General features: G+C 44.4%; 1 protein-coding gene across 1 annotated transcript in view; it reads right to left on the bottom strand.

The window, feature by feature from the left end:
• Nucleotides 1-16,226, bottom strand: part of Miga1 (mitoguardin 1) — a 49,977-nt gene that overhangs the window by 22,751 nt on the left and 11,000 nt on the right. Inside the window, exon 8 of the mRNA XM_005357479.2 lies at nt 15,987-16,110. Coding sequence (XP_005357536.1) covers nt 15,987-16,110 — 124 coding nt within the window. The remainder of the gene's footprint in view (nt 1-15,986; nt 16,111-16,226) is intronic.

Below are 16,226 nucleotides of genomic sequence, written 5' to 3'. Positions count from 1 at the left end.
TCATTACAGATGGTTGTGAGCCACCATGTGGTTGCTGGGAATTGAACTCAGGACCTTTGGAAGAGCAAGCAATGCTCTTAACCTCTGAGCCATGTCTCCAGCCCCCTAGAAGAACTTTTTGTGACTCTATTGGGGAGTAAAAATCCAAACCCCTATTAATTTAGTTTAAATTCAAAAGCTGTGCAACTGCTGGTATTTTCAGTCCTGCGGAGGACAAGAGGGTTGACGCACAGTGCTGAGGCCTCGGTAGGGTGGGGGCGCCCACACGCTGCACACCGATCGCTGTTTCACATCTGCTGGAAACATTTCAACTACTTACCTTCTAAAGTCTAAGGTATAATTGTTTCAACTGTGTTAATCCTTTGAACACACTGAGCTTCTTGTCTTAAAATTCTACCATGCCAGGTGTGGTGGTGCACTGGTAGAATCCTGGTTATACCTAGGAGCCAGGAGGCTAGTTTTGCCCAGCAGTTCAAAGTTTGTATGGGCAATATAGCCATACCCCATCTCAAAAAAATAAAATAAAATAAAACTCTTCTGCTAGATGACCATTATAAACCAAGATTAAATTATTCTATTTAAATAATAATAGTCTGGAAATACAGCTCAGTGGTAAAATACTTGTGTAGCTTTGACACGGACTAGAGCCCTGGATTCTCTACCTTGCATAGCCAACAAACAAACCACCCCAAACAAAGGGAAACAAAAACCTGAGAAATTTATAGTATTCTACCAAGCCAGAAAATGAACCAAGTGTCTTATTACTATCTACCTCTATGTGTGCTGAGTAGATTTATGTGAACCACATATGTGCAGATGCCCACAGGTTAGAAGATGGTGTCAGTCCCGGAACCAGAGCTACTGGTGCTGTAAGCCAGGAAGTGTGCACTAGGAACCACACCTAAGTCCTCTGTAAGAGCCAGAAGCAGTTTAACTGCTGAGCCATCTCTGTGATGTGGGAATGATTTCTTATTAATAAAGAAACTGCCTAGGCCCATCTTATTTCAACATCTCTGCAGTGCAGTTTAACTGTGGAGCCATCTCTGCAGTGCAGTTTAACTGCTGAGCCATCTCTGCAGTGCAGTTTAACTGCTGAGCCATCTCTGCAGTGCAGTTTAACTGCTGAGCCATCTCTGCAGTCCAGTTTCACACTTTTATAAATAGCTTCACAGCCGGCAAATGGTATCTTTGGACACTCAATTATGAGGGAAATTCCCATATTTTCATTTTAGTATATATAAGACACTTAAAAATGCACACACGTGCAAATGTACACACACACACATACACACACATGCACGCAAACACACATATACAAGCACACACATACACACGAGATGTTTAAGAGTCCGAGTTTTGAAGCTTTATTTTCTTAATTACTTTCTCTTGTCAGTGTGTAAGCTGCTGGTGTAAGGAAGCACAACTTCACGATGCCCCAGCAGCGTTAAAGCAGGTTACATTCACAGTCTGTTAACTAGGCTCTGCGCCTGTTGTCACTGTCTCAGGACACCGCAGCCATCTAGAGCCCCTTTCCTTTGCACACATTACACAGGAACTGTCCAGCCTCTGTAGCTTCAGCTGACAGTAACGAGCCATTCAATGTCATCGAGATCAATTATGGTTGCACTCTATTTAATAAAGAAAGAAAATCTAACAAAGCTGACTCAATTCCAGAGGGACGAGAGTGACTCACTGAGTCCAACCTTGCTGTGCGATGTCACATGATGGTCTACAGGGTGAGTTCCAGGACAGGCTCCAAAGCTACATGGAGAAACCCTGTCTCAAAACACAGAGGACACATCTCTTATATCCTAACAGTCTGGAACTCTTGCTGGACCTCACAGCCAGAGTTTGCAACACACCTTAAGGTCACTTAAGACTGCTGTCCTACTGTGTACCCAGCCCATTGGTTTAGCCTGCTTTTAAGAGAACAATGTAACGATCAACCTCACAGCCCTGGATTACCGTATATTCCCCTTTTACAGCCTAAGATAATGCTCAGCTGTCATCTCAGTTAGGTGCTATCCCTGCCCCGACTGAGAGCAGGGCATGTGTGCTATGATAAGCATTCGCTGGGAACAGCAAACAGACCGAGGACAGCCTTTTAAATGGCTATTCATGATATCCAGATGGGGTCAGCTGGAGTCAGTGACTTAACCCCTTGTGAAACTCCATTAAAGATTTCTGTAATGTGTCCCTCAAGTGGTGTTTTCTGGGCTGCTCAATAAAGGCAGAGCAAAGCTCTTTGCAGAGACAGACACGTGGACATAGACAGACACACATACATGGCGACTGATTCACATAGCCTTCAGGCAGGAATAGATTCAGACTCATACAGCAGGCAGTGGATGGAAGGCATATGGACAGCCAAGGAGAGAATTCAAATATGGGCTGCTCTTGTCAATAACACCATGGGGAAGGGCTTTGATTTCTTTGCTTAATGCAATACCAGCAAATTATTGGTGACTCTGAGTGCATCGCTAATGTGTTATATCTACATGCCAGAAAACAACAGACTGTGTCTCTTATTTCAGTGATTGTTGTAATTCCTGAAAGGCAGCTTAATGATGCTGAAGAGAAACAACACATCTGTTTCTTGAATGAACCAATAAAATGTATAAAGAAGAAAGCCTGGGCAACACCCCAAACTCACTGTTTTTACACACCCAATTAAAATGCACAACATTCTTTGGAAAGCATCTCAATCCTTGACTGTACTACTAAACACAGGGAGAGCGCAAGAATGTGAAGACCGACGCTTTCATCTTTAGCAGTTCCCGAAACTGCTCACTGGGTTTCCTCTAGCGCATGTCTTAGTTAGGGTTTTTATTTACTTTATTTACTTATTTTTTATTTCTGAGACAGGGCTTCTCTCTGTAGACCTGGCTGGCCTGGGACTTGCTCTGTAGACCAGGCTGGTCTTGAACTCACAGAAATCCGCCTGCCTTTGCCTCTCAAGTGCTGGGATTAAAGGTGTGCACCACCACCAAAGTAACTTGGGGAGGAAGGGTTTGTGTGGCTCACACTTCCACATCTTAGTTCATCACTAAAGGAGGTCAGGACAGGAACTCAGCAGGTTAAGAACCTGAGGCCATGGAGGGTGCTGCTTACTGGTTTGCTTGCTCCTCATGGCTTGCTCAGCCTGTTTGTGTTGTTGTTGTTGTTATTGTTTTATTTTGTTTTTATAGAACCCAGGACCATACTCCAGGGAGGGCTCCACCCACAATATGCTGGGCTCACCCCCGTCAATCACTAATTAAGAAAATGCCCAACAACTGCCTACAACCCAGTCTTACGGAGACTTTTCCTAATGGTAGTTTCCTCTCAGATGACTCTAGCTTGTGTCAAGTTGACATAAAAACTCAAGAATGGGATCCAAAGCCGTTTTCTGGTCTGAGGGCACTGCACACATGGTACACACACAGGTATGCAGGCAAAACACTCAGGTACATAGAATAAAAAAATCTTACCAAAGTTTATAAGTGCAACCCGTGTGACCTAGCCGTTTTATACCAGGTGTTTTGTATAAATGCATGATTATAGGCATAAACATCCTCCCAAATCCTCTGACGTATCAGGCAGTGTTGAAAGAGTTAAAACCACGAGTTGAAAGGCAGAGAGCTAACGTTAAAGTCAGGGCCCTACCCTATTGCTTATCAGCTGTGTACCCTTGAGAGCCTCACCTCTTTCTCAGTGAGCTCTGTAAAAATAGGAACGAAATCTACCGCTAGCTATCACAGGAATTCAATGCCAGGTCTCTAAACATCCAAAATTAGCAACTCACAAATGTGTACCATTTAGTAAATTCTGCTTCTCAGCAACCACTGCTTAAACATATACCATAGAAGAATAAACCAATCTGCAGGCTGGAAGAAGCAGCTTTAGCAAGGGATGCAGTTTTTTTTTTTTAATTTATTTATTTATTAAGGATTTCTGCCTCCTCCCCGCCACCGCCTCCCATTTCCCTCCCCCTCCCCCGATCAAGTCCCTCTCCCTCATCAGCTTGAAGAGCAATCAGGGTTCCCTGACCTGTGGGAAGTCCAAGGACCGCCCACCTCCATCCAGGTTTAGTAAGTTGAGCATCCAAACTGCCTAGGCTCCCCCAAAGCCAGTATGTGCAGTAGGATCAAAAACCCATTGCCATTGTTCTTGAGTTCTCAAGGGATGCAGTTCTTGAGAGCCCCGAGGATATTAAAGCCACTTAAGTGAGGCTCATGCAAACTAACATTTCTTATTTGTTATAAACTAGCAGTTTCCCAAAACATGAGAACCATGGCTAAAGGGCCGAACATCGATTTCATTTGGGTCATTTTGTCTATAGTAAGATTTTAACATATTTTTAGAGTCCTATTAAATTTCTAATGTTTCTAGTATCGAGACCTAAATTAAGTGAGAATTTATAAACCTGAAATATACAGCTTATGCCATTTTATGAATGAAGTCTTAGACGTTCTTAAAGCTTCCCACGCAGGATAAATTACAAGCTAACAGCAGTTAATAAATTAGCAGTGGCCACACCGGCTCTCAATGGAGCAACTCTTTGGTTGGGTTAGTTGATTGGTAATCTTTAAAAGAAAATAAGTAGATCTTAAAATGTTTTCTGCCTGTCTTTGTCACCTAGCACGTGAAACAGACTCATGCCGAGACGTTAGCAACGCTCTTCTTTGGGAGAGCTACGGCACCGCGGTGTTTAATTTTAGCTCACTTATGCTGTAGGCCAAAAATCTGACTGGATTCAAGCCTTCCTCCTTCTTTCACAACCTCATAATTGATATATTAAGTTTTTTCCAAAGAAGGATTTGCTTTTAAAGTTTTGGTTTTTTGTTTTAAAGGAGGGAGAGGGAAGAAAACCAGAAGCCATCTCAGCCTTGACCCTGGCCCCAGCCCTTGCTTTATTTCCTTAGATCAAGCCAAGTGGGCTTCTCTGTCTTGGTTCTGCTGTCTCTAGGCACATTCTATTCCTGTCACTGAGAAGGCCCTGGGTCTATTTTAGCCTCTGCAGCCGCTGTGGAGATTCCAGAGATGTCTCTCTTCTTTCCTGACTCCACAGAGAGGAAGGCGCCCACTCATTCCCACTTGACTGTTGCTGGTTAGTCTCCCGAGGCGTTTGACCAGCTTAACCATAACTTGGAACCTTGTCCTTTCTCCGGTGTCATTGAAAATGGACAAGTTCCTGTTGCCAACAAGTATTTTGTCGTCTTAAGTTGTTCAAATTACCAGCCGTCCAGAAAACTACTGTGGCTCTTCTGTGGGAAGGTTTTTGTGTGTTCAAGAGTTTGTTGCTGTTTTGAAACAGGATCTCACTATGCAGCCCTGGCTGTCAGAGAGCTCACTATGTAGCCTAGAATAGCCTGTGTCTGGGATTAGAAGTGTGTGCCACTGCACACCTCCTCTTTTATATGAAAATCTGCTACCCATATTGTAAACCATCCTCCCCCCCCCACCCTGGTTTTCAGATGCTGAAATACACAGCATGGAAGAAAGAACAAAGTTGAATTTACAAGTCAATCGCAGTTTCTGAACAGGAAAGACGGAGCCTGCAGTACTTTCTTGATGCACCCTTCAGTGGGCCTCTGTACTGCTGTGGGTAGCACTGAGATGCACTGGCCCCAAAGACTGCTGGGTTCCCAAGAGTTCTGACTCCCACAAGAGATGGTGGCACGCGCACACAAACAGCTTGCCGCTATGGCACCGAGCAAGAACAGCTTGCCCTAACAGTTGTGTCTGGCTTTCCCTGTTTATTAAAACACTCAAACAAGACGATGGCAGAGCAGAACAACTGTGATCCTAACTGGGAAATACAGCTGACAACAAACCCTGGGTGACACAGGGAGAAGAAGGGGGGCACCCACATTTTAATTGAGGCTGGGCAGTGGCAGCCCATGCCTTTAATCTCAGCACTAGGGACGCAGAGACCGGCAGATCAAGTTGAGACCAGCCTGGTCTATAGAATGAGTTCCAGGACAGCCAGGGTGACACAGAGAAACCCTGTCTTCAAAAACCAAAAAAGAAAATAAAAGAGTTTGAGTTCCAAGTTGTCTATAGACTTTAACAGGCTAACAGGGTACAATTGGTCTGAATGTTGCATGAAGGCTCTGGCCAAAGGGACAAGTAGGGACAGAAAACTAGTCCAAGTACTAGGCCAACTTCCCCTGGAGAAAGGTGACTCTTGGCCTTTTCCTAGTTCTACAAAACCCCTGTATGACAGGTGAATTGAAGCTATGGAGATATGATTCGGATTAGGAAAGAGGGCATGCATCAGGCGCCCCTTCGTTTCTGGAGCCTACAGCAACTACAACCCTGCTGCTCTGGTCCTCTCTTTGGTTGTCCTGACGTGCAGCGATGACACCAGGTCAGTTTCCTTTTGCGGTATTATTATGCCCTGTGAAATTGAAATTATGAGCTTCACATGGGAGGGAAAAGACGAACCACACCACGCCAGTGCTGTGCCATTCGCACTGTGCTTATTTAGAGATCTGACTGCATAACTTAAGCCTGCTGCTCCCATCACACCCTAAAAATACAGCCTCGAAGAAGCTCTCCTCCTGTCAGGGAATTCTGCAGGGAGAGAGGACGACACTGGTCCCATGGTGTCAACTTTGGGACATTTGGTGAGAGGAGAGTCAGAGGTATTTCCAGTCATAGCCAAACTCAGTGTTTCTTGATATTCTATCTGGGAACTTAGCAAACAGAGTAATACCTCTCTCCTGGACAGGAGACCCCACATGACAGTGCTGTTCTTTTCTCTGCCGGAGAAATCTGTGTACTCAGCACTAAACTAGAAAAAAGGACATTTTTATTTTCCCTTAGAGGAACTCTCATCAACTCAAAGCAACAACAATAATACAAAATAAAAAAACCCAAGAGACACAGGCACTTCAACAAAAAAGGAGCTACAAGAGAGGATAAAGATATTGAAGTCACATCAGCCGCCTTCCACAATCTCCTTCAAGCATATATATTGGACTTGACATCTCAGTTATTTTCAGTGGCTCACTTTTGCCTAAGAAACAAGTTCCACATGACTTCCCTGGTCCTGTCTCCTAGGTCTAGCCTCGTGTGCACACTGCGTCTTCAAACAAGGTCTCTTCTGCAGCTGGACTCTCTGGTACTCTCTGCTAGCCCTTTTCTCAGCTGTCTTCCTGCTGTGTGTCTTGGAGCGACTCCTTCCACACAGCCTTCTCTTCAGTGCCCCACAGACACTCCCAAGCTCTTTCTTCGCTGTTTCCACAGCCCTTGAAACTAAAACTGTACTAAGCTTCGGGTTTCCCCCTCTGACACCTTTCCATTACACCATTTTTGCTATACACAAAGAAGTGACATGTTTGGGCTATGTGTGCTGGTACATTTCTATAATGCCAGCATGCAGAAAACACGTTTTTTCACACGTATCTATTGTGCATGTATGTACGTATGCATATGTACAGACATATACATGGCATGTGTGTAGAAGCCACAGAACAATTTATGTGATTCGGTTTCCATTCTCCACCAAGTGAGCTCCAGGGGTCCCAAGTGCTCAGGTTTTGTGCCGTTACCCACTGGGCCACTGGGCCAGCTCAGATCACGACTTTAAGGCCAGTCTATGCTATGTAGCGAGGCATCCATCCAAAACCAGCCAACCAACAAGACAAACAAGCCTAAACAACAAAAGCACCAAAGCAAAAATGTTTTTCTAAATGCATATTCCAGACTTAAGATCCTTAATTCATTCTGCTTTAAAAATAGATCCTGTGGAAGCCTAATAGCAAAAGTATGCATATTTTACAGCACCACTTTTGAACAGTATAAAATTCCTGGTTTGTTTTTAAGGTCTAAATTTGTTCCTACACATCAGTGTAAAAGAATCTCAAAATCCTTTGCATCAGCCAAAAAAAAAAAAAACCTAAAAAACCCCCCAAAAACAAAAAACACAGCCAACATTGATCACATTCATGGCTCTAGGGTTGCTCCTAATACTGATGCTGCAATAATACTGTTATTTAAAGAAAGCATATAAGATATAAAGACTAATTTTTTTAATATTTATTTATTATGTATACAATATTCTCTGTGTGTATGCCCACACACCAGAAGAAGGCACTAGACCTCGTTGCAGATGGTTGTGAGCCACCATGTGGTTGCTGGGAATTGAACTCAGGACCTTTGGAAGAGCAGGTAATGCTCTTAACCACTGAGCCATCTCTCCAGCCCCCAAGACTAATTAATTTTAAAAGTAACTATAGATTAATAAGCTAGAACTTAATTCATGTATGCCCTATCAATCAAATAATGTCCACAAACTATTAGCAAGCTCCGTATGTTGTAAATCATTTTTATTTTTAAACTGGTATTAATCCATCAATTTGGACCTACACAGAGGACCAAAAAAGCCAGCCAAGACTACGTCGCGCCAGGGTGTCTCAGGGTTAATACTCGTCCAGCACATGAGGCACTGCACTGGATCTCTAGCAGCACAGGAATGACCGAAGAACAGTACCAGTTCCTGAATACTGGACGGGATTCCCTGCCTGAACATTCAGAGATAAAGGATTCATATCGCTCCCTAAAAATAACTGGCTCCTGAAACAACTTGCTACTAAAAACACACAGAACCCAGCATGCGAGCTTGAGCTGACCCATACCAGAGTGACAGATGTGTGGTGCAAACTCAGACACATGACGCTAACGGAGGATCTGTCTAAAGTGAGGTCATCCTGTGGCCTCCCTACCCCACAGTCTTTGTGACCACCTAGAAAGTAGTTTCTATCAAAAGATAAGAAAGGTAACACAATAATGAAGATAATAAAAATTTCTACTTATTTTAAGATATACTTTTATCATATGTACATATAGAGAGAATAAAATAGTATTTCTGAATTTACCATTCATTTATACCATGTGTTTCAAAATTTACAAGATTATTTACTTATTAAGAAAAGCATAACTAAGTGGACCGCTGCTGTGTCTACCGCTTGATGTCTGTGGTATGTGAGTCTGGAAAGGAGTCTGCGAGCGCGGGAATAGCAGCAGATAAGCCAAGAATTAACTCACGTCCCAAAGCACATCTGTTTACTTTCAAGTTCTTTATCTGAGGCTCTAAAACAGGCAAGCTTCAGTTATAAGACACGGAAAGAACAAGCGGGCTGGGAAGCTAAGAGCATGGTCTGCAGGGAGCTTCCAATGTTAAAAATACACTGCACTGCACTCCAACTGTCTCATATGAGGAAGACTTAACTGGTCAATCCAGCTAAGCACAACTGGGTGCCTGGCCTGGTCTTATTTCACTTGAATTACACAACACAAAAGGTGCATGGTCAACAGTTCAGTAAGTACTTGCAAATGTATTCCTTTACTTTTCTTCTATTTCTTTATGGGCTGTGCATGTGGGGTCAGAGGACAACTTGAGGGAGTTCTGTTCTCTCTCTACAGTGTGTGGGTTCCAGGGATTGTCAGCAGGTATTCAGTTTAGCAGTAGGCACCCAAATTCTCCCAAACCATCCTGGCAATCAACAATTGCCTTGTTTTTTTGGAGACAGGTTCACTATGTAGACCAACCAGGTTGGTCTCAATCTCAGAGGGACCAACCTCCCTCGGCATCCTGGCCGCTGCATCAAAGGTATGTGCCACCACGTCTAGTATAGACCAGAAAATCCCATTGCCACCATCTTAGCTACTGCTCCAAGCACATGTGAAATCCATCTACTTAATGAAGAATCACCTGCCACACTCTGAAATGCCAGGGTCACAGTCTCAACCACAGGTCTAGATCAATCTCAGGACTCTGTTGTGTGAAAACAGCATGGGGCTTATTTGGTTGTTTCTTTTGACACAGTCTCCCTAAGTGGTCCAGACTGGCCCCCAACTTTTACTCTTTCCGGGCTACTATGCATGGATGCAAAGGAGATAGAGATATGCATTTTGATAAGACTCAGAGACCTATGAGTCTATCCTACACTTAAGGGATGTAACATCAGCCACTGAGAAAAGCACCTCCCCTTACTTCCTAATGCAAGCTATTTTCTTATCACACGATTAAAGATGGGTAGAAATACATCTAACAATTCTACTGTATTTCTTTGGCAAGCACCTGTGTGTCCCTAAGCATGTGTGTTTGCAGGTGTGCACACATGTGTAGAAGCTTAGATGTGGAGGCCAGAAGTTGAAGGCAGGTATCTTTGAAAACCACCTTTTTTTATTACTATCCATTAAATTTGTTCTTTGACAATTTAATGCACATATATAGTGCATTCTGCTTCCTCTTATCCCCCTCCCCCAGAGGTCCCTTTCCTACATCCATGCCCTACCTCCCTTTTTGGTTTTTTGATCCATGGATTTTAACCAGGATCATCTAAGTGGGCATGTGTTGGAGCCGTGTGGACTTACCATTTGGTACACAATGGAAGCCGATAACTGTCCCTTACCCAGAATCAATCTGTTGCCAACAGTTTTTCTGGGAGGGAGAGGGTACCATGAGTCCCTCCCATCCATGATTGGCAGTTGAGTGGCCCAGTCTCCTGTAGGTCCTGTACAGGCAGCCACAGCTGCTGTAAGATTGTATTTGCAATGGCTGTGTCAGGCCCTGATAATAGCATTTCCTATCTCCTCTCTTACAGCTCTTACATCCCTGCTCTCTCTGCTGTAAAGATCCCTGAGCCTTAGAGGGCGGGGTCTAAGTATACTCTGTTGGAAATCTTCTTATTTTCAAGTCAGGGTCTCTCCCTGAACCGGAAGCTCAAAGATTCAGGGAGCAAAGCTAGCCAGTGAGTTTCAGGGTTCTGTTTCTCTCCCCGACTCCAGAGATTACAGCGCATACCAACCCAATTGCCTTCTACATGAGCGCTGGGATACAAACTGAAGTCCGCCCTACCAAAACAAAGCACTCTCTCTCTGCTTGTGTTCTAAGTTGCTTCTCCCTGTGAAAAGTGTCCACTGGTGGACAATGAGGACCGGATCCTCACTAAGCAGCCAGGGACACAATGTAAGGAATGAGTCATTGAGTCCTCACTAGGAGCTAGGGACATAATGTAATGAACGGACTCACTGCCCAGCTCTGGCTGTGTTCTGGGCCTTGCAGCAAGATCTGGACCTGCAAGCTCATCACTGCCCTGCAGAACCTGACCCCACTCTCCTAGGCCAGACTGTAAGTGGGGGGTCTTAATAGCAAGGCTACATGGGTGTCACCAAGATGGTGAGCCAGGGGTCCAACAGCTGCACGGGTAAGGCTGGTAGGAACTTCTCTGTCTTCCAAACTCCTCCCCAGGAGGACGTTATAGGAGCCACACTGTCCAACCCAGCTTATGAGAAAAGGGGTTTAAAAAATTAACATTCAAGGGGAGAGGAATCAGTCAATAAAGCAGGAGTCAATACATTTTCTTAAACAGGAACGAGATGGACAATTTTGCTGGAGTTTTGTCAGAAAAACAAGGCAGGCAAGCTAGAGAGCTTGGCGACGCCCAGCAGCAGGGAGATGGAACAAGGGAAACAGGCACGATTTCTGGGCTGGAAGTCGAAAAACTAGGCAGGCTTTGCAACGGAAGTCTGGGAGTGGCTGTATTAGGAGAAGGAATCTTGAGAGAGGCAGAAACAGAGAGGGACAGGGAGGTGGTGAGAGGTCCAGAGCACCACACAGAGAGAAGATTTAATACCTTAGCCAGCATCAGAAAGGGGAAAAGAAAGAGCGAGTGTTTCTGAGCTAAGAAACAGGCAGTCTCGGCAGTGAGAGAGACCTGCATAGCGGCATGGGTTTCTGTGGTATAAGCACCATTAAGGGCTATTCCTCTCAAGGCCTGGTCTTCACATGTATCATGCTATGTCCAACCACTTCCATTTCACATGCTGTTTCAGATCTAAAGGAGGGCTCCTCCCTCACTACACAAAAGCTTCAAATTATAAGGAGGGAGGCTGGAATATTCTCTCTCTCTCTCTCTCTCTCTCTCTCTCTCTCTCTCTCTCTCTCCCTCCCTCCCTTCCTTTCTTCTTTTCTTTCCTTTTTTTCTTTGTGTAATTGCCCTGGCTTTCCTAGAACTCAGTCTGTGACCATGCTGGCCTCAGACTCACAAGAGATCCATCTGGCGCTGCCTCCCAAGTGCTAAGATTAAAGACGTGTGCCACTACTAACCGGCCACTTTCCATTTCTTAAAATCAGTGTGTTGATAGGGAAATGGGGTGTGGTCCAGGGCTGCTTACGAAGAATAGAGGCCAGTCCTCCACCTCTAGGTAGAGATTTAAAAATCAAACAAGACATGTGATACCCGGGAAACCAGAGCCTCTCTGGGGGTGCTCGCCAAACTCCAAAAGGAGTAAGTGTGAACCAATAAGTGCTTGCTACACAAGCATGAGAACATTAGTTTGGATCCCTGGTGTCCATGCTAAAAAAAGAGAGAGTTGCATGGTGGTTGCACACACCTTCAATCCCAGCACTCAGGAGGCAGAGGCAGGCAGATCTCTGTGAGTTGAGGCCAGCCTGGTCTACAGAGTGAGTTCCAGGACAGCTAGAACTGCACAGAGAAACCCTGTCTCGAAAAACAAACACAAACAAACAAAACCACTCACAACAGCATTCATCTGCAAGTTCAGGCATGAAGGATGGAGACAGCGAAGTCTCTGAAGCTCACTGGTCAGTCAGTCCAGCTAAGGTAATAAACTCCAGGGTCAGAGAGACCTGTCCATTCACAGGAACACACACACACCAGTATATAACTATGGTGCACACCATACCACACATGCCACACACACACCCCAGTACATAACCATGGTGCACACCATACCACACATGCCACACACACACCCCAGTACATAACCATGGTGCACACCATACCACACCACACACCATGGTACACGCCACACACGCACACCAGTACATCACCACACTCAAACATACGTGCACCAGTACATAACTGTGGTATACGCCCCCCCACACCCATACTCACACATGCACAAAGAAAAAGAGAATTATCTTCTTTCAGCGAATGCAAACGTTATTATCATGAGAAATAGATGATTAATTCACAGGAAAGATTCTGTTGTACGAAAATAATAACAAAACGAAATTATCGCAAAGCAAGTCACAGACATATTACACCTATCGACCCATCACCATGCGGTCTGTAAAATCAGCTTAGGATAAGCCTTTTGAAAGTTTCTTATTTTGTTTTCACATTAGGATAGGCCTTTTGAAAGAGAGAATGAAATACAATAACCAGTGAGTGACAGCCTTAGCCCTTCAGTCTGTCCTGGAACTTACTCTGGAAGCCTAGGCAGGCCTTACCTTTGGGTCTTTCTGTCTTCACTTCCCAAACTGGGATTATAGGCTGGCAACAAAAACAAGGCTAATCCTACATCTGCGTCTAAGGTAAGATCAAGGCTTGCTGATGGTCTCCAGGTAGGAAGAGGGGTGGAACAAGCCCCCGCTTGCTCAGCTTCACAGTTCATGTTCACACTAAGCTACTAAACTACACTAGCCATTTTACCTCATCTTACCTGGAACTAAAATCATACTGGGTTTGGCTGACTGCACACTTAGAAATGGTTTCTTTTGTGCAATATTTTCTATAATAAAGTTTTAAAATGCACAGCAGAGCTAGACAAATGCCTCAGCACAAGCCAAGGGCGCTTGCTGCTCCTCCAGAGGACCAAATCCAGTTCCCAGCTCCACAGTCAGGTGGCTCACAGCTTCCTGTAACTGGTTCTAGATCTGAGGCTTCCTCTGGCCTACGCAGGTACCCACACACACATGTGCACCCCAACACACACATATAAGTGAAAATATTTCTTAAAAATATTATATAATGCCTGTAATCCCAGCACTAAGGAGGCAGAGTCAGGGGAATCTCTGTTCGAGGCCAGCCTGATGTACAGAGTGACCTCCAAGACAACTAGAGTTACACTGAGAAATTCTGTTTTGAAAAATCAAGCAAACAAAAAGCTATAACAGCTAGTCAGTGATTGTGGCACACACCTGTAATTGAAGCATTTGGAAGACAGGAGGATTTTGAATTGGAAGCCAGCCTGAGTGAAACAATGAGTTCAAAGCCATCACTGGATACACAGGGAAACCCTATCTGAAAAAAATTTTACAATTACGAAGTCACCATTGTTAATAATCTGACAGACAGAAACTGAATAAACACATCCTAAACATCTAGATGCTTAGGTAGAAGAACTTTCAAGCTCGTGTAAATTTTCACTATTATTTCAAGTGTTCTGAAAATAACTGTCAAGGTCTTTTTCACTCTGAGTTACAGTGGCAGGTGCATGCAAAAGGTGCCAGAAGTGTTGGCTTAAAATGAACCCACAGTTCAGGAAGCATCACAGAATGGCATTTATGAGTCATTGGTCTCTAAACTAGAGACAAGATATGCTGCCCTCTAGCGATTTCAAGGGCACATTCAACAGCAAGTCCCTACATTGCAAGTGGAGAACTAATTCAAACCTTCATTTCATGTTTGTAACTAACAGCTGCAACAAGAAGGGCAGAACAAACACCTGCTGTTCCCATCAAGCGTAAGATGTTAGTGCATAAAAGTCAGACATATGGGGGGCTGGAAAGAAGGCTCCATAGACCCTTAGAGCTCTCAGGCAAATCCACATAGCCAATTGGTGAGTGCCAGGTTCACAAGACTGTCTTAAAAAATCCAGTGGAAAGTGATGAAGGGAGACACCCAGAACTGACCTCCTGCCCGCAGGCATCTAAGCCAGTGGTCGAGCATTGAGGGTACTGACTCCCTGCCCGCAGGCACGTAGGCCAGTGGTCGAGCATTGAGTGTGTACAAGCCCTGTGTTACATCCCCAGCACCGGAGAAGAGAAAAAAGAAAGTAAGACACCCACAAAATACTATCACCTACAAAACTGAGTCTTCTTGCCTCTGCAGTACGTGGTCTGCAAGCTTCACACTCTGGTGGACCTCTGCAGACTCTCTGCCCACGTAGTTCAGAGCCATTATAAGGCTGTAAGTTAGAAGGTGCTGCTTGGCCTCATCAGCGGTCAGGCGGTGTGGAATACTGACCTATGAACTCTTGCACTTCACTCCTCCTTTTCTCACCCGAAAACAAGGATGATTCTACACTGGGCTTTATTAGGGTCCTTCTATTTCAGTTAGTTATAAGATAGGCTCTTATGGCCAGCCGGGCGGTGGTAGCGCATGCCTTTAATCTCAGCATTAGAGAGGCAGGAGCAGGTAAATCTCCATGAGTTTGAGGCTAGCCTGGTCTACAAAGTCAGGAAAAAAAAAACAGAAAAAGAAAAGAAAAGATGGGCTCTTACTACTTTGTATCCCAGTGCCTTGCTGGAAACCACCAGTGGCCAGCTGGCCTCGATGTCATGGTCCTGTCTTAGCCTCCTGGGTGCGGAGGATCCTTATTATGAGTAATAACACGATTTTCCCTGCGAATGGTTCTTGACTCTGAGAAGAAAGTGTGCTCAACATGAAGTGCTCAGCAAAGACCACAGCACAAGATAATCAGCATCAAGGTGGTTACCATAGGCTCAAGCATACCAAAGTAGTTAGGGCTACAGATAAGATACAATCAGATCATAACTTAAATTATTCAAAAAATTTCCCCCCAAAACGGAGGCAGGCTGATCTCTCTGAATTCCTGGCCAGCCTGGTCTACAAAGTGAGTTCTAGGACAGCCCAGAGCTATGTCCCCCCATAAACAACAACAACAACAAAACCCAATCACTAGGCCATCTCTGCTGCTCCAACCCCCTCTTCATTCCCTTATTTCAAGCTTAAGAGGAATTTACCGAAAGAAACAATGTTAAATCATTCCTTTCTTCGAAATTTCATTCACAAACCTCTTACTCTCAGCACTTCTGAGCTCCAGACCAGCCTGGCTTATGAGTTCTGGCCAGCTAAGGCTAAAGCAGACATTTTTTCTTCTTGGATATTTCACAAGGTATTTCTCTCTTAATGCTTAATACATAAGACACTTCAGCAAATGATTTCAATATATAAAAGAAAAAACCCACAGGCTTCAGAAAACCATAAAAACCTCTACCTTACCTGTATCGTTTGCAAGGGAGTTAGGATCAGACCCTCCCAGGGTAGCTTCGAACTCCTCCTGGAGACGATAGGCCCTTTGCAGCAGAGCTTCAAGTTTGTGGATGAATTCCGTACTAATTATATCCTAAGAAGACAGAAGAATAACAGAAACACTCAAGTGAACAATCTGCACACAGAAACCTGCCTTCTAACAGAAACACTCAATGTGAACAATCTGTACACAGAAACCTGCCTTCTAAC

This window comes from Microtus ochrogaster, chromosome 21, assembly GCF_000317375.1.
Source record: "Microtus ochrogaster isolate Prairie Vole_2 chromosome 21, MicOch1.0, whole genome shotgun sequence".
Taxonomy (NCBI): Eukaryota; Metazoa; Chordata; class Mammalia; order Rodentia; family Cricetidae; genus Microtus; species Microtus ochrogaster.
The sequence above is the reverse complement of the archived record's forward strand: the minus strand, read 5'-3'. Positions and strand labels throughout refer to the sequence as shown.